The 19,133-nt window shown below is 40.6% G+C and overlaps 1 protein-coding gene across 3 annotated transcripts in view; it reads right to left on the bottom strand.

Annotated features, from left to right (window-relative positions):
- LOC145674428 (uncharacterized) overlaps positions 1–19,133 on the bottom strand; it is a 1,698,027-nt gene that overhangs the window by 125,791 nt on the left and 1,553,103 nt on the right. For all 3 annotated transcript variants that reach the window (XM_081744474.1, XM_081744473.1, XM_081744472.1), the window contains one exon: positions 9,667–9,824. In XM_081744474.1, the coding sequence (XP_081600600.1) occupies positions 9,667–9,824 (158 nt within the window). The remainder of the gene's footprint in view (positions 1–9,666; positions 9,825–19,133) is intronic.

Here is a 19,133-nt window from a genome sequence, read left to right as displayed (position 1 = left end):
TATCTGTATTTTTTCGACACAATTTTATTAATATAACATTCGGCCAAGAAACAATTCTATGGATGTGTGGATTCTTTCGATACCATTTTATTGACAGCACTCGGCCAAGAAACAATTTTATGGACACGTACATTCTTCCTACACCATTTTATCAACATTACTTTCTGTCAGGGAATGTTTTATAGACATTTACATTCTTTGGAAATTATTTGTAATCGACATACAGTATCATTCTACTGAGACTCAACCAGTGTTGGGCAAATTTCAATTGAATTAACAATTAACAATTAATCTGTAAATTTAATTGTTAATTGCAATTAACAATTGAAATAAGTAATGGTTAATTGTTAATTGCAGTTGGCCATTGAAAAAGGAGAATCAATTGCAATTGATCAATTGATTGAAAGTAATTGCAGTGGAAAGTAATTGCAATTGAATTCTGTAATTCAATTGCAATTGAAATTAATTGGCAATTGATTCAATTGCAATTGATTTCCACAGCAATTACTTTCAATTGATTGATCAATTGCAATTGATTTTCACTGATTAATTTTCAACACTGTAGTTCAGAGAGGGCGTGGGGCAATGAAAACTTTAGCCACAACCAATTGACTCACCTCCCGTCGTGACCCACGTCCCACCGTGGCCCACTCTGATCCACCACCCATCATAAACCACTCTTACCCACTGTGACCCACAGACCCACCAAAACCCATTGTCATCAACTCTGACCCATGATTCACGCCCTCTTCTCTACTGACTAAAGAGTTTAAACTTGTAATAAAACAAGCCTATAAAATTATCACTCATCGGAGTTTGAATTTCTACGATCAATCGCTCAAGCACCGCACTAATACAATAACGGCGGATCTGACCTTTCTAATATAAATAAAATAGAGTGTGTTCGTGTGTCTGTGTGTCTATCTTTGTGCGGCCTGTGGACGAGACGAGTGGACCGAAACTTTTCAAAATTTGGTCACTGATAGCTTGGTCTAGGCCCCAGACCAAGACGAAGAGTTTTTTTTTAATTCCTTACTAGGGGGTCTCCAGGGGACGTTTACCGGGACCGGCCTGGGGACCAGAAAAGTCGACCGAGAGTTACCAAATTTTGGTCAAAGATACCTTGGTCCAGGTCCCACACCAAGGCAAAGCGTTTTCAACAAAATTCGAACCAGGGGGTCTCAGGGGGGCGTTTACCGGGACATGTAAAAGTAGAACGATATCAGTGTCGATTTCATAGTTTTCGCGGTCGCTGAGATCAATGGTGAAACTCCGGTCCATTAACTTCCAAATACACCGTATTCGGCTGCGGGCCGTGGGTCAACGGGGAGGGGGGGGATACCGAAACGTAAAAGTAATCTAAAATGACCGATATTAGTGTCAAATCCATGGTTTTCGCGGTTGCTGATATCAATGGCGACACTACCATTAGCGATGACTTTCAAATTCATCCACCGTTGGGGGCGCGGTAGCTCAGTGGTAGAGCGTTCACCTCTGGTGCTAGGGGTCCCGGGTTCGATCCCAGCCCCCACCAAGTGAACTTTGTTGTGGACAAACACCGTGTGCGTGGGTTTTCTCGGGGTTCTCCCACTTTCTTCATTCCACCATTTTCATTCATTACTCATCATCACCGTCTCCTTTAGCCTAACCGGCATAACCGTGGGACGTAGGGTTGCGCACGAGACAAGATTTGAGGCTGTCTCGTCTCGAAAATGTGCTGTAAAAGTGATGTCTCGACTCGAAAAACGTATTTTTTTCTATTGGAAGAGCTGTGTCTCGACTCGAATTTTCTCAGAAAAATTATGTCTCGACTCGACTCGTGCGCATCCCTGGTGGGACGTAAAACTCAAAGATTTCATTTCATTTTTTTTTTCATCCACCGTTGTATGCGGGCCTTGGGTCACCAGAGGGGGGATTCCGAGACATGTAAAAATAATCGAAAATGACCGATATTAATGTCAAATCCATAGTTTTCGGGATAGCTGAGCTCAATGGTGAAACTCAAGACCGCGTTTACTTTCATATTTAGCCCCCATCAGCTAAGAAAGGGGGCATTATAAAGGGGATCACGAGACATGTAAAAATAATCCACAATGACCGATGTCAAATCTGTAGTTTTCGCGGTGGCTGAGATCAATGGTCATACTTTCATTAGCGATCATTTTCAAAATTTAGCCACCATTGTATGCGGGCCGGGAGTCACCGGGGGTGGGGAATTGCGAGACATGTAAAAATAATGGAAAGTGACCGATATTAGTGTCAAATCCATAGTTTTCGCTGTCGCTGAGATGAATGGTGATACTTCCACAGGCGCTGACTTCCAAATACAGCCCCCATCGGCTGTGGGCCAGAGGCATTGTTTTTTTTTTTTAATTGGAACCAGAGGATTATAGGGACTTTTACCGGCATATATAGAAAGTAGTAGAAAATGGCAGATGTTAGTGTCACATTCATAGTTTTCGCGGTATTGATTGGGGGTTGGTGGGGCCAGAGGAGATTTTTTCACAATACGAACCAAGGGGGTCTGAGGGGTGGTTCACCGGAACATGTAAAAGTAGTAGAATTTGTGTCGAATCCATATTTATTGGGGTTGCACAGACGTATAGTGACACCCCCGATAGTGTATACATTCAAATTCAGCCCCCATCGGCCTTCCCAATGAAAATACATGTACGTTGTTGGATATATATTCACACAAAATATATCCAATTTTAGAAATGTTTTTTAATTGTTCTCCCGTTGTTCAGTTCGTTTACATTGATATTTTATCTGATCCATGCGAAGCACGGGCATAACAGCTAGTACGAAATTGCAAAGTGTTTGTTATGGAACAAATTACAATGAATTCAATTATATAGATAATAATTATAATTAATAATTATTTCCTTGTTGAATTATAGATACTTTTCAGTGGAAAACTGAATAAAATTTAAAAGTCCCAAATCAACGTAAAGTAGACCAACGTAAAGGAAAAATTATAAAATTTTTCATATAATTAAGCTTACAAACTTAAATGGAAATTTAGCTTAATTACATGGAAATTTTTTGTGTCGTTTTGTGCGCCTATTTCCTCGTTGTCTGCGTCACCGGAAATGGGTCAATGTTATCCTACAAATATGGCGGAACAAGTTAGTGCTGTTCCGTCAGGAACGATTTCGAGGTCGTTTCCTTCACATCATCTTGTGCGTGTTTTCTACCGTTTTGTAAGCCTATTTACACGTTTTGTGAATCAGTGGTAGTGGGTCAAAATGGGCATTCAAAGTGGGAAGAAAAATGATCCACTCTCCCACCAGTATCGAATTTCAAGGTCGCTTTTTCGCATTGTTTAGTGCATGTTTTTACCGTTTCTGCGCATATTTTCACGTTTTTGTAGTCCAACGAAAGTGGGTCAAAGACGACCTACCAATATGGCAGAAAAAGACATATCCATTCCACTTTCAAGGTCCATTTTGACCCTCTCCCACTGATGCACAAAGCGACACAAATCATGCATAAAAAATGTGAATAAAACGACCTCGACATTCGATGGTGACGGAACAGCATTATGTTATTCCGCTATACTTGTAGGCCCTTTTGACCCATTTTCGTTGTCGCACTAAAGTGGAAATAGGAGCACAAAACAGTACAAAGCAGGCACTATACGATGCGAAAGAAACGACCTCCAAATTCAATAGTGGCGGAACAATGGCTCTATTTCCTCACACATTGATGGACCATTTTGACGCATTTCTGGTGATGCTCAAAACGTGGAAGTAGGCGAACAGAACGGTACAAAATACACACTAAACGATGCGAAAGAACCAACCCCGAAATTCGATAGTGGCGGAACAGTGAGCCATTTAACTCCCACTTTAAAGCCCCGTTTAACTCACCTCGGGTGATGCACAAGACGAGAAATAGGCGCAGAAAACTTAAAAAAAAGGGCAATAAACGATGTGAAAGTAACGATCTAGAAATTCGATAGTGTCGGAACAGTGGGTCATTTTCGTCATCATTTGGAGGCCCATTTTGACACACTTCTGGTGACGCGCGAAACGTGGAAATAAGGACACGAAACGGCACGAAACATTCACTAGTCGATGCGAAAGGAAGGACCACGAAATTTGGTAGTGGCGGAGCAGTGGGTCATTTTCGTCCCACATTCGAGGCCCATCTTGATCGTCTTCCAGTGACGCACAAAACGTCGAAATACGCGCACAAAAGGGTACGTACGCGATGTGAAATTAACGACCTCGAAATTCGATAGTGGCGGAACAGTGGGTCATTTTCGTCCCATCTTGGAAGCCCATTTTGACCCACTTCTGGTGACGCACAAAACGTGGAAATGGGGGCACGAAACAGCACGAAAATTCAGTAGTCGAGTAGTCGATGCAAAAGGAAGGACCTCGAAGTTCGGTAGTGGCGGAGAAGTGGGTCATTTTCGTCCCACCTTCGAGGCCATTTTGACCGTCTTCCAGTGACGCACAAAACGTCGAAATAGGCGCACAAAAGGGTACGCGGTGTGAAATTAACGACCTCGAAATTCGATAGTTGCGGAACTCTTGGTCATTTTCGTCCCATCTTGGAAGCCCATTTTGACCCACTTCCGGTGACGCACAAAACGTGGAAATAAGGGCACGAAACGGCACGACACATTCAGTAGTCGATGCAAAAGGAAGAACCTCAAAATTCGGTAGTGGCGGAGCAGTGGGTCAATTTCGTCCCACCTTTGAGGCCCATTTTGACCGTCTTCCAGTGACGCACACAACATCGAAATAGTACGCGATGTGAAATTAACGACCTCGAGATTTAATAGTGGCGGAACTCTTGGTCATTTTCGTCCCACCTCGGGGACTCATTTTAACCTACTTCCCATGACGCACAAAACGGAAGTAGACGCACAAAACGGAAGTAGACGCACAAAACGGCACAAAACGTTGTGAAGGAAACGAACTCGAAATTCATTGGTGGCGGAAGAGCAATAATTTGTTCCGCCATATTTGTAGGCCCATTTTGACCCACTTCCGGTGATGCACAAAATGTGGCAATAGGCGCACAAAACGACACAAAACGCACAAAAGATGCAAAACAAAGTACCTCGAAATTCGTTGGTGGTGGAACAAGTTAATGACGCCGTGAGCACCAATATAAGTATATACTGTAGTTCTTACTAGGGGACGCGGTGGGTCAGTGGTAGAGCGTTCACCTCCGGTGCTTGAGGTCCCTGGTTCGATCCCAGCTCGCGCAGTTTGGACTTTCTGGTGGACAAACACCGTGCTCGTGGATTTTCTCGGGGTTCTCCCGTTTCCTCCCACTTTCTTCATTTCATTCATTTCCCATCATCACCGTCTCCTTTAGCCTAACCGGCATAAACGTGGGACGTAAAACTAAAGATTTCACATTTTTTGTAGTTCTTACCATCAAGGCTGAGAACTGCACGGTCCAATTTTTTAGCCAAAGTAGAAATCCAACCGGAATAGTGATGATGTCAACCGGCCCGGCTCGGTTCAACTGAGCGTACAGCTTGAGCTGGCTTGGTTGGGATTACTCATCGACTGGGCTCAATTGAGCCAATGGCTTGAACCGACTCGGTAAAGACGAGTTATCGACTCGGCTCGATTGGAGCCAATGGCTCCAACCAGCTCCGTTGAAACGAGTCCATAGGCTGGGTTCGAGTTAGCTTAACTAAGCCAATGGCTCGAACCGGCTCGGTTGGGGTAAGCAATCAGCTCGGTTCGGTTCGGCTCGTGTGAGCCTTCGGCTCGAGCTGGCTCGGTTGGATGAGCTGTTGGCTCGGCTCACTTCTCGGTTCGGCTCGATAAGTGAATGAGCTGTGAGTGAGCCGCTTGAGTCGTTGACAACCCTAAATCCGGGTCGAGCAGTTTTAAACATGTTTGGCTGGAGTCCCATAACTTCTAACAATTTTTGGCTCGAGCCCGAATACTTGCTCCTCCTGAACTCAAACCAAGAACCTCGTGATCGATATGTCCTTGCCTTCTGAAGATTTCTTGACTACCGAGATCGACAGTTAACTAACTTTTAGTATTCCGATACAAACCGCCTATATTCCATGTTTATACATGTACACGGTGTTATAATAATAATTAGTTATAGTAGTAGTAGTAGTATCATTGATAATTATATTGTCTATGTAGGATACTTGAAGATAGTAGTACTTGGAACTACACAAAGGATTTAGCTCGAATTGGCTCGACTCGACTGGAAACTCGATCCGAATTCGAGTCGAGTTGGGGGAAATTTTTCGAGCCGAGATCTCGAGTCGAACTCAAAGATTTCTGCTTCGAGTCGAGTCGAGTTTTAATGAAAACTCGCTCGAACTCGCTCGTGCTCATTCCTATTGTATGCATGACGAGCATATAGAGTTCTTTCGAGGGGGATAGAACCATAAACATAATATATTTAAAAAATACTTAGTTTCACGGCTTTCTTCCCAGGGGGGAAAGGGATGGTAGGTATCCAACATTTCTTATAAGTACCTGATTTGAAATATATAAAACAGTAACAAGTGGACAATACAATATACACACATCTTCTTATCTTCAGTTTTAATTGCTGATTTCAATTGCAATTAACAATTACAAGTTTCAATTGTCAATTGCAATTAACAATTGAATGTTTCAATTGCACCCTTTGCAATTGATAATTAACAATTAAAAGTTTCAATTGCCTGGTGACCAATTAACAATTAACAATTGACGAAAATTTAATTGCAAATTTTATGATTGAATTCAATTGCAATTGAAATTAATTGTCAATTACAAATTGAAATCAATTGCAATTGAAATCAATTGCAATTGATTTTCAGAGCAATTACTTTCAATTGATTGATCAATTGCAATTGATTTCAATTGATTTTGCCCAACACTGGACTCAACTATATGGACATTCACATTCTTTCGAAATCCATTTTATCGACTTTTCATTCTGTCATAACCTTTCCAATTGATATTCATAATTGTTAGAAATTATTAAATCGATGTGAAAAGGAGGAATCTCATTTTATAAAAATGAAAACAAATCAAATATTTCCTGTAGAAATGTCCCGGTACTGTATATAGGGTTCCCAACTGTCTTGGTTTCGGCAAGATTAACCAGGAATACTACTTCTTGTACTGAAGGATAGTTTTGTTCACCGCGATGGTTAAAATCCCGGAATTCAATCTTCTACCTAATGAATAAGGAATACATGGTACGTTGGTTACAAAAATAAATAAATAAATAAAATGCAAGTTTCCAACTATCGCAATCGTAAATGTCAGGAAGAAAAATCAGCCGATGTAATGATCACTGATCTTTCCAGTAGAGGAATGCGGCGTAGGACCAAAACTTCAGCTCAGAAACCTGTTTTGGCCCTACGCCGTTTCGGTCCTATGCCATTTCGGTCCTGCGCCATTTCGGTCTTATCCCATTTCGGTTCTACGTATGTAACCCTCCAGTAGCAGTGGTTGTAAGAAAGAAAAACAATTAGTGTTCCTGTCTTTGACGTATCTTCATGGAGTTTTGTGTCTTCTTTGCACTAAAAATTCTTTAGAAACAAGACATACTTAAGAATATCAAATCAAGTATCTTGATTTTGGTTTTTAAAATCTTTTTAACAAGACCAAAAAAAAAAAACTTAATTTTTCCATCCTAAGTACGACCCTGAACTTTCTTAGTGGAATATGCCACAAATATTATTTTTTTGCAATTTTGATGGTGATCGTGATAATTTTGCAGAATTTATTTTTTTATAAAAGTATGTCCTGTGTAGTTATGCTGTAAAAACGAAAATCACAGTCATTGAAGTTACAAAAAGTATAAATACGTTTCTTACCTAATTTTAATTAGGTAATGGTTAGAAACCTAGATTTATAATTTGAGTTGTAATATAAGCTTTTTAAACATTTTTTTAATAAATGTGTCTAATAACAGATATGTTCCCTGCTTTTTATGTCCGTCATAGCTAAAGGAGTATGCAAAGCACAGACTTATTATCAAATATTTATCGAGAAATGGATCAACGCACAGGTGGGAACTCTTAACTGTAGAAGTTGCTGTTAAAATGTTGAAACAGTGTGATCTATCCTATTCAATGCAAACAGAGTTCATTGTTGCCTCATTGTTTAGCAAAATTATCTAGTTCTCTTGTCATACTATTATAAATTTCACGTTTTTTTTTTTTTTGTATTAATGCTTTCAATGCTGCTACGAGGTGTGATCAAAAAATACGCTGAATAATGTTATTAGAAACAAAGTAATAAATTCACATGGAATTTGATTTAATCTCCTTCTAAGTACTATCATTAGCTATCAATGCACTTATTCCAACGTTGAATCCATGACTGGAAGCATTTCTGGAAGGGCATTCAGCTGCTCTGTCGTGGCCCTCTCAGTGTCAGGAATGGTGTCCAAACGTTTTCGTTTAAGCTCGGTTTTAATTTCTGGAAAGAGCCAGAAGTCGCGTCATGTTATATCTGGAGAGTACGGTGGATGTGGACAGACAAGAATATTTTTTCGGCCCAAAAATTCTGTTCTTCAGTCAAAAGTCTGGCAATGAATTTCGTACTAACTCTTCTAATTTCCAAATCGCTGATTAAAATGCTTGGTGCGGACCTGTATTGCATGTTTAGTTCTTTGAAAAGCTCTCAAATAGTTATTCGCCTGTTTGAACGAAATATTTTTGCCACTTTTTGCAATTTTCTTCAGTTTTTGAGGTTAATGGGCGTCCTGAATGTTTATCGTTTTCTACCGACTCATTATTGCTTTAAAATCGTTCATACCACTTACATAAAGTCTCCAAAGTCACAACGTTATCTTCGTATACCAATTAGAACATTTGATGAGATTCTTTGGCACTTGTTTGCAACTTCGTACAGAACTTAATGTTCACGCGTTGTTAATAAGCGACGGACACGGTAAGCATAACCTCACCTCTAGTGGCCCTGCATGCTGATTGACAAATCAGAACATGTTCCAACTTGACGCTGCCTGTCTCCATGATCAGGCCATCGGACAAATTACATAAAATGGTTGTAGTGTCATCATTTGTTGCTAAAGAAAATAATTTACCGTATTTTTTAAATCACGCCCTTGTAAGTGTCATAGCAGTTCTCACAAGTGTGTGGCTATACTGCTGCCGATGGCTCTGGTAGGGTGCTCATCTCTAGTTCGAGGAACTCCTGGTGCGATTACACACCATGTGAGTTTGTGGTGGACAACCACGTGTCCGTAGGTTTCCTTAAGTTTATCCATTTTTTTCACATTATCTATTCCTCAACTCTGTATTAATAATTTGCCGTCTTTAATCTACAGACCTTAACTGTGGTATGTAACACTAAGCGACTTCATTTCATTTCTTGACATTTTTGCATACAGAAATAGTGCTTTTATAAAAAAAAACAAGCAATATACATGTAATCTTCAGCCAATATGGCGAAATGTCATATTCAACGAAAGGATTTCTGACTGTGAGATCTTACTGACAGTTCAGACCAAAATTACCTTCACATCAGTGAAATAAACTGAACCGTGCTTAGCGAACCTTCTAGCTGTTGATTAGATACGTAGGATTTCTGTATATGCCAATTAAACTGTAAAGCCTATTGAAATATGGCATATTTTATTCTTTGAAATGAGACCACAACATATTTTTTACTCAAATACTACTATTATGTGTTGAATACTTACTGTAAGTCTTCAGTTGATTCATGGGCATAGTCTGAGTTTTTTGAGGTTGCGTTGTGGCCTTAACTACAGGTCTAGCAGGAGGGGCCATCAGCCTTGGTCTCTTAAGAGGAGGAACCAATCGTGGAGGTCCTGGAGGAAACGAAGCTGAGGCATAGTAGCTGCAAAGAGAGAGAGAGAGAGTATAAAATATAATTAATTAAGAATTATTATTTATTATATTTTAATAATTTGTACATAGAATAAAATGACGTACACGGAAATATTTTAACCCCTCACCCTTTTATTATAAAAAATGTCTTACATAACTTTTGTACAAACTTTCTACAACTAAACTAAAGTTTGTAACTAAAGTCTTTCTCGAAGTTTTCAAATAGTCTAAATAAATGTTTTCAATGTGGGTTATGAATAGTCTTCGATATACAATGTTACTTCAGGTAGAAAGGAAGTTTCTCTTAGCCTACAGCGGCCTCACACAGGATGGGTTATACTCCGTAAATCATAGCAGCCTCGGGAGCAGGTATTAGAGGTTTACACTTCGTAGCCCATGGCGGCCTCGGGAGTAGGTATTGAAGGATAAGTCTCCGTAGCCCATGGCGGCCTTCGGAGTAGGTATTGAAGGATAAGTCTCCGTAGCCCATGGCGGCCTTGGGAGTAGGTATTGAAGGATAAGTCTCCGTAACCCATGGCGGCCTCGGGAGTAGGTATTGAAGGATAAGTCTCCGTAGCCCATGGCGGCCTCGGAAGTAGGTATTGAAGGATAAGTCTCCGTAACCCATGGCGGCCTCGGGAGTAGGTATTGAAGGATAAGTCTCCGTAGCCCATGGCGGCCTCGGGAGTAGGTATTGAAGGATAAGTCTCCGTAGCCCATGGCGGCCTCGGGAGTAGGTATTGAAGGATAAGTCTCCGTAGCCCATGGCGGCCTCGGGAGTAGGTATTGAAGGATAAGTCTCGGTAGTCCATGGCGGCCTCGAGAGAAGGTACTGCAGGTGAACGATCAGCACCGGCTCTGGTGATTTATTGGTAAGGGAAGGTAAGGTAATGTCAGTTTTCCACCCGAACGGGGAGGGGCGTCTAGCCATAAGGCTACTTTACTCAACGTATTTATTTGGATTATTTTCTGGATCATCATCTTTTTAATGATACAGCGCAATTATTTTCGACATTGGTTGTGGAGTTCTTCTGGTTGTGTTCCACTAGTGTTTCTACTTCCAGAGATTCTTCATTTAGTTGTGTTGCTTGTGCGTCATGGATAACTGCAAAGCAGTAAAACTTTGGTATTTAATTTAAAAAACTGTTCGTGTGTGGTACTATCTGATTGTTTTGAGTTTTCTTGTTTGAGAGTTGCTATCTGTTTGTTGGGGTTTTCTTTCCATCTTTGATGGTGGGTGATTTTCTTTGGTTGTGATTGGGTGATATATATATAAAATATCACCATATGTAGATGTCAGAATATTGAGATGTTCGTTAAGAATCTGTGTGGAAGCTTTTTAAATGGCCTTTGTGCATACGAAATGTTGAGCTGGAGCACTAGTCATAGCTAAGATGGAGGCCACCCATTTCATAATATTCTGTGTAGCAGTTTGGATGATTTCTTGAATAATAAATTCTATTGGTTTTGTTCCTAGTGCTTGCTCTTCTCTGATTGGGCAGTCACTTTCTTCTTGTTGAGTTTCTATTGGAGAAACTGCTAGCAGGCACTGGGCCTGATACGAGCTGGTGTCCGAGTTGACTGTTGTTTGTTTAGTGGTAATAATGTTCAGTATGCGTGTGTAGACGGTCCAAGTGGGTCTTCTTGGGCAGCTACTATGTCCAGTTCTGTGGTCGAAGACTTTGCCGGTGGATCGGAATTTTGGGTTTATATTTTTGCTGCACTTCTCGTCATGACTCTTTCCACATTTGTAGCAAATCATCTTGTTTGCACATAAGTGAGTAGGATGTTTACAAGAATACATATAGCAATTTCCAGCATGGTTGTGGTCTCGCCGTTGCCTTCGAGACTTCAATCTTGTGGTGACACTGGAACATCTGGATTCCATTCTTGATGAGGGTATTGATTTGTGTAGAATTTTTGGAAAAGACACGGACTAGAGGAATTTTTGTCTTGGATTTTGGTGAGAGTTTCAAAGTCTACTTCCTGTTTGGCAAGCTCAGTTTTGATGCGTTCTATTGGGATGTTGGGATCTACCCCTTTGATAATGCATGTGTATGTGGTTTGTTTTGGATACTTTGGTGTCTGAGATTCCTTATGCTTGCTGTTCTTGGCTGGTTTTGCTTCGTTTGTGTCTTCTTTTGATGTGTGGGTGTAGTTATGAGTCTCGGAGTTCCTTGAGTTCTGGTCCTTGAAAGGGCCTTCTTCTTTCATCCTTTTGTTGTCTTCTTTGATGAGGGTGGGGCAGTTTCCTGCGGTTGGAGTATTTTGGGGTTCGTTTCTTGCTGGATTGTGGGTGGTTGCATTTCTCATCTTGCTTAGTATGGTTTGTTTAGTGTGGGGTTCTCTGCTGTGTATTTTGGGAGAAGATAGATGCAGCCTATCTGTTTCTTCTTGGGGAATTTCAGGGGCGAGAGTGGGGGAGCGGGTAGGTTGTGGGTATCATTCATTCTGCATCCTTGCTCTTGGGAGTCGTGGCTTGGATTGGCCCTTGAAAGGACCGTTCCTTTCCTTCTTAGTTTGTCTTCTGGTTGCAGTCCAGGCGTTTCTTCTTGTGTGTTTTCGCTGTGAGAGCATCCTTCGCAGATATGGATGTGTTCTTCTTCGTCTGCAGATTTCAAGGTAATGATGCGTGCGTGAGGGCCGAAATCGTGGGCTTGGAAATGTAGAAAGAACGCATATTTTATGTTTAAGTCGGAGAAACGCAGGATGAGAGACTTCTTGTTGTATGATATTTCTCCTAGAATACGTTTTACTCGTTCCGTAAATAATCTCTTTCTCAAAAAGTCTCCGGTAGAAACATTGTCTATCGTGAGCTCCGGCGCTACATTTACAGTGGCCATCCTACACCCCACATCGTACGTATAGCGCCCTTAGACACGCGGCGTATGTAGTTGGGGTATCTTCTTGTGGTGTGATCATTGGGCTTGGTTTCTTCTTCTCACTAACAGGGTGGGAAGGCTTCTTTCTGTGCTTGACCATGTTGTGATTCTACTATAGTTGCGTGGCTCTAAAAAGGTTCGTACGCCTGTTTGTATGTGAGAGGTTGAATGTGGGTGAAAGGATAGTTTCCTTGTTGAGTGTATTCTGCTTTGCTCATGCTTTCCCAAGGAAATAGAATTGAGTAAACGTCAGCTGACTGTCACTAAAGGCTGTGCAACCTATATGGTCAGAACAAATCTTGACTCACAATAGGGGGTCTAGCCGACAGCACACAATACTTATTTCCTTAGGAAGCGTTACGTGTGTAAATGTGTTGTGAGTAAATCTTTATTTCAGCATACTGACTCTTCCTTGGAATATACTCCTTTCAACGAGTATTCTCTTCTTTGTTGGTTCACACACCTCAGCTAACACCGCAGGGTTTCCCGGTGTGTCATGGCGTCTTCTTAAGTATTCTTAGCATCTTCACTTCTTGTAGCGCTGGATTCTTCTTTGTGAGTCTGCAGCACGCTAACGCATATGATGAGATTGAATGCGAATGAAATTTCTTGGTCCCGTCGTTAGCTTTTATAGCCGCTCTTTTAGAGGGAAAACCTGTGGAGGGGTTGTCGGATTTCTTCATGGTTCTCCGTGACTTCTTCGTTTCTTCCTGAAAGCTAAGTTTCCCTCTGTCGTTTGCCACTGTTTGTTTATAAGTTGTAAAAACACGTGTTTACAGTGAAAACGTGGGGCTTAGAATAGTGTGGGTACCCCTATTCTTGCAATATGTTAAACTTCCTAATAGTACACTTTTACTTCGACACCAATAACATCGAACCAGATTCTGAACCTAAAGCTAGTCGCATATTGAACAGAGGATAGGCCAGTCAAGTTGAGGTGGAGGGAGGTAGGAGAGGGTGCAGAGTGAGATGTACTTGAGTGTATTGACAGTGTGTCTCAGTCACAACGTCAGAGAGGTCTTTGGTTAGAAAGTACTCGGATGAGGCTGTGCTCATTACTCACTGCTTTTTATCCATACCAGCCTTGATCTTGGGTGTCCTGCTCCCTTGGCCAATATGTGGTTAGCCTAATGTGTAAATTTGCTTTGTGATAGGAATGTAACGGCTCGGAAAAGAAACATATTGAGATAAACGATTTTTTAAACATATTTTTTCTTCTCATCAGGTTATCTCATGGTTTCCCCAATTCCTACCACATTCTCATTAGTTTTTTTTTTTTAAATATACAATTCTTACCTTTCACTAGTATTTTTTTACTTTTTCTTTACAAGGCATAAACGCAGTACGCAAAACTGAAATAATTCGCTGCTTTTTTAAATATATATATCCAAAAATGTTACCATTTCACTCCTGAGTTCTACATTGCTTTTAAGCCACAGTGTCACGTGGTTACTTCAAAACTATGACCGAGTCGCAATAAAAGAGAATTCATCAATGCTAATACAAATCTAACACGCTTTAACCTTTTTTTCACAAATTACACAAAGTGGACCCTCCACTGCAAGATATAGTATGGAAAGCAAACTTCGAGAACCTAAAACCTTTTTCCCCTAATGTGTATAAACAGATATTGACGTGTCATTACGAACTTTGATGTTGAAACAGTGCCACTCGACGCACACTCAGTAGCTTCGTATTCAACCAGCGCTTTCTGTACAGCCACTTTTCTATGTCCCCCCCTAACCCCAACCCACCTTTTCGTATGGAATCCTTTGTCGACATTCCACGTGCTAGACGAACCACACCGACATCGAAACCGCGGACCTTCAATACGACATACCGTATCTCGCTGTCGTGTAGATCAATACAATCTCCTTGATACAAGGGGGGGAGAGAGGCACGCTCGCTATAGAGTGAGCTGGTAAAAAGCAATACATGATGGATGCAGAAAAGGGTGGTCCATGTTGCTACAAATGATTTTCAACCAACCAATAGCTTTGAGCTCTACTTTTTTTTTCTTTTTTTAGCTGGCTTTTACGTCCCTTATTCTAGAAGGCGATAACTTTTTTTCTATCAATCTTGAATCTGCAATCAGTCCAGGCTATTCAATTAATAAATTCAAGTCAAAATTTAAAATTGGAAATTCAGTTTATCCACGCCATGTAAACAAACAGTGAAGACTTTTTGGTAAGGGTAATGTTGTTCTAAGAGTAAATAAAGTTTTTTTTCTTTTTTTTAAAAAGGAAACTAACACACACACACACTAAAATGTGAATTACAATTTGTGAGGATATAGAGTCAGGGACAATAGTTCTTTCTGTTTGGTAAAATTTATTTTGGAAGTAACTTTGATATGGCTAGTATTTTGGGAATAACAATGGTGGTAACGTATAGAAAATGACGTTCTTCTTAAATTGCTGAAAACTGTATTCAAATTGTTACGAAATGAAATGAAATCTTTGAGTTTTACGTCCCACGATTATGCCGGTTAGGCTAAAGGAGAGGGTGATTATGAGAAATGAATGAAATGGTGGAATGAAGAAAGTGGGAGGAAACGGGAGAACCCCGAGAAAACCCACGCACACGGTGTTTGTCCACCACAAAGTTCACTTGGCGGAGGCTGGGATCGAACCCGGGACCCCAAGCACCAGAGGTGAACGCTCTACCACTGAGCCACCGCGGCCCCTGTATTCAAATTGTTCTTCCATCTGAAATTATTTACGAAACTAATTTAATCAAACGGAAAGTACTTTTGTCACTGACTGTACAAGCAGCATTTATGGACACTTTTAGAGATACCGACACTACTTTTAATTTGTTAGTTTGTTTGTTTGTTGAAATTTAGGGTCTCTTTTAAAGTTGAATCCTAAACACCGTACAACGAGAATCGAGCCCTGGACCACGCACACCAAAGATGCACATGTTAGCCACTGGGTTAGAGGGGAGGGTAAACAATATTTTCGAACTTGAGTACCATAATGCAAAAGTTCTCCAAATATATTGCATTATGGGTAGGATAACATCAATTACTAACGTACATATTTCAATGATAATGTGCAGTTATGCTCAAAGTAAACACCAAGCTTTCTGTTGTAAAATATAATGCTTTGGCATATAGTGTTCCTTCTTTCAGGATTACCGAATTTTGGCATATATGAGTTACACTGTTAATTCTTTCTACACTTCATGGTATATATATATATCTTTTTGGGGATCCTATGGTACAATTTGTACCATACGCGTTTTTCGTGGTACATTGCGTTATTTCTCTTCTATTTGAGCTTTTTCGTCCTTTTTTTTTTTCAAGTCCAGAGGCCTTGTAGAAGACATTACGTATGGTTTCAGACCGTCCTGCGTCCAGACATAGGAGGTGATGACGTCATAAGTCAAAAATTTCTTTTCTCATTTTCTAAGCCTATGTTCAATATTTTTGGCGGGCTTATTTTTCTACGTAGAAGATTGAAATTTTGCACAAATATTCAGTCCACAGAGTAGTATTTACCAGATCTTTTCTTCCGATGTCAGTGTTAAAACAGGGGGGAACCAGAGGGGCAAAAGGTTATAAAAGGGATTTTTTACCCCAAAAATCCCGTTTTTCGTCATTTTCCCGCCTCACATACATGATAGGACCACGTGAGTCATACCGTCTGAAAGGCAGTTCCATTCTGAAGAGAACGACTGTCGAATTATTATTCTAGAGTAATTAGGGCCGTCTCAGTGAATTTTTATCCAAATATACTTCTGTATAGGGTAAAAGTGGGGCAGGGTAGGGAAATTTTTTCTGGCGGGCCTATTTTTTCACGTAGAAAATTGAAATTTTGCACAAACGTTCAGTCCACCGAGTAGTATATACCAGAAGTTTTTTTTCGATTTCTGCGTAAAAACAGGGGGAGTACAGAGGGGCAAAAGTTGAAAAACGGGAAATTTTGCCCCAAAAAATCCCTTTTTAAAGGAATTTCCCGCCTTAGATACATGATGGAGACATGTGAATGGTACCGCCTGAAAGACAGTTCTATTCTGAAGAGAATGATTGGCGGATTATAGTCCTAGGGTAATTAGGGATGTCTCAGGAATTTTTTCCCTGAGATCGTAGTGTTTTATGGTAATTTGGGGCATTGTGGGAATTTTTGATAAAAATTCTCCCGCCCTTACTATTCAAGATAGAAACTTGAAATTTGGCATACACATTCAGTATACCAAGTACTATTTATCAGATTTTTTTAGATGACTACGATCACACAGGGGGGTTCCAGGGGGGGGCCAAAGTTCGAGAAAAAAATTTTCCCTCCGAAATTTTCATTTTGACATTTTCTCCCCGCTTCTGGTATATGGTATGAGCATGCAAGTGATACCATTTGAAAGCCAGCTCTATTCTGAAGAGAATGAGGTATGAACCATGATCCTAGGATAAATAGTGACGATACAGTATCTGCTTGACTGAAAGTCTAAAAAATAGCCCAAAAAGCCAGGATCCTTTAAGGGATATATATATATATATATATATATATATATATATATATATATATATGTGTGTGTGTGTGTGTGTGTGTGTGTGTAATACACCAGCGTTGATTATCCGCTTCGCTGGGTTAAAATATAAACCCAAAATGTACAACTTCTTTATATATCAACCCCCTCCCCTAAGTTACACCGTCAAAGTGAAATAATAATAATAATAAAAAAAACATCCCAGTAATGAACGTCATCTATGTGGCAAATTTGTTCGAGATCGGTCTGGTGGTTCAAGTTTTATTAAGTTTTTTTTAATATCTCCCCCTCCCACTTCCCTGCTTGTACCATCAAAGTAAAATGATACAAACACTTCCAGGCCAGAACCGCATTTATGTTCAAAATTTGAGAGAGATTGGTCGGATAATTCAAGCGGTGCGAAGTCACAAAGGTAGTCACTTTTATTTTCTTTCTGTATCTCCTCCTTCCTACCTCCCCTAAATTTCACGGTCAAAATGAAATAATAGAACCCATCCCAGGCCCGAACTTAATCTATGTGAAAAATTTGATCGCGATCGGTCGGTTGGTTCAAGTGGTGCGAAGTCACAAACATAGTCATTTTCATTTATTTGCGGGTATGAGTCGCAACGAGCCGAGAAAGTACAGTATTTTAAGCTTTGGTTGCATGGAAACAACTGAATATGTGTCTGATGAAGACAAAAGTTTAGCTAATAGGCGAAACTGTTACATATAGATATTTTAATGTTTAATAAAACCTCTGATTGTGCTTTGCTCGGAGGCTGTGTGTTATTTTTGTTTAGAATTACTAAGGCAATCATGAACCAAATAGTTACGGTATTTTGATTAAGAATTAATGTCACATAGGAAACCGAACACGTGAATATTCGAACTCAAGTTAATACCCTGGTTTGGTTTCCGGCAGGCTCTTTTGGTTCGGATCTCACGTTAAACTGGAGAATTACGTCTCGCATAGCGTTGCCGCTGAACGGGTCGCTAAACCCGAAATCAACTACCCAATCAATTAAACTCAGATAGGGCAGACCATTAACAGACTGTACAATTCTGAAATAATGTGTATTATTTCGGTTGTTTTGGGTCACGGTGTTTGCTTTGGTTTCGAATATGTGTAAGTGCTCAGGTCTGTCTGGATCAAAAAATCTGTCTGGATTACTAGATTTGTCGGATCACTGGATCTGTGTAGATTACCAGATCTGTCCGGGTTACTGGATCTATCCAGATCACTAGATCTGTCTGGATCACCGGATCTGCCTAGGTCACCGAATCTGTCCAGATCACAGGGTCTGTCTAGATTACTGGATCTGCCAAGATCACTAGATATGTCTCGATCACCGGATCTGTCCGGGTCACTGGAACTATGCAGAACAACAGATCTGTTTGAATTACCGGATCACAGGATCTGTGTCGATTACTGTACCTATCGAATCACTGGGTCTGTTTGGATTACTGGATTTATCGGATCACTGGATCTGTGCCATCATTGGATCTGCCTAGATCACATGATTTGTCCAGATCACAGGTTACGTCTGGATTACTGGATTTATCGGATCACTGGGTGTGTATGGATTACAGGATTTATCGGATCACTGGAACTGTATGGATCACTGAATCTGTCTAGATCACAGGATCTGTAAAGATCACAGGATCTGTCTGAATTACTGGATCTGTTAGTGTTACAGGATCTATCCAGATCAACCAGATCTGTCTGGATCACCGGATTTGTCCGGGTTGCTAGATCAACAGATCAGTCTGAAACACCAGATCTGCCTAGGTCACCGAATCTGTCCGGATCACAGGATCTGTCTGGATTACTGGATTTATCGGATCACTGGATCTGTCCAGTTCACTAAATCTGTTTAGACTACTGGGTCAGGTGCATATACGGGAAATTGGACATTATCATGACCCAACTGACTCAGACGATTATGACTAGCGTCACCAATGGTACG

This window comes from Thermobia domestica, chromosome 17, assembly GCF_964235325.1.
Source record: "Thermobia domestica chromosome 17, izTheDome1.hap1.1, whole genome shotgun sequence".
In the NCBI taxonomy this organism is placed as follows: Eukaryota; Metazoa; Arthropoda; class Insecta; order Zygentoma; family Lepismatidae; genus Thermobia; species Thermobia domestica.
The sequence above is the reverse complement of the archived record's forward strand: the minus strand, read 5'-3'. Positions and strand labels throughout refer to the sequence as shown.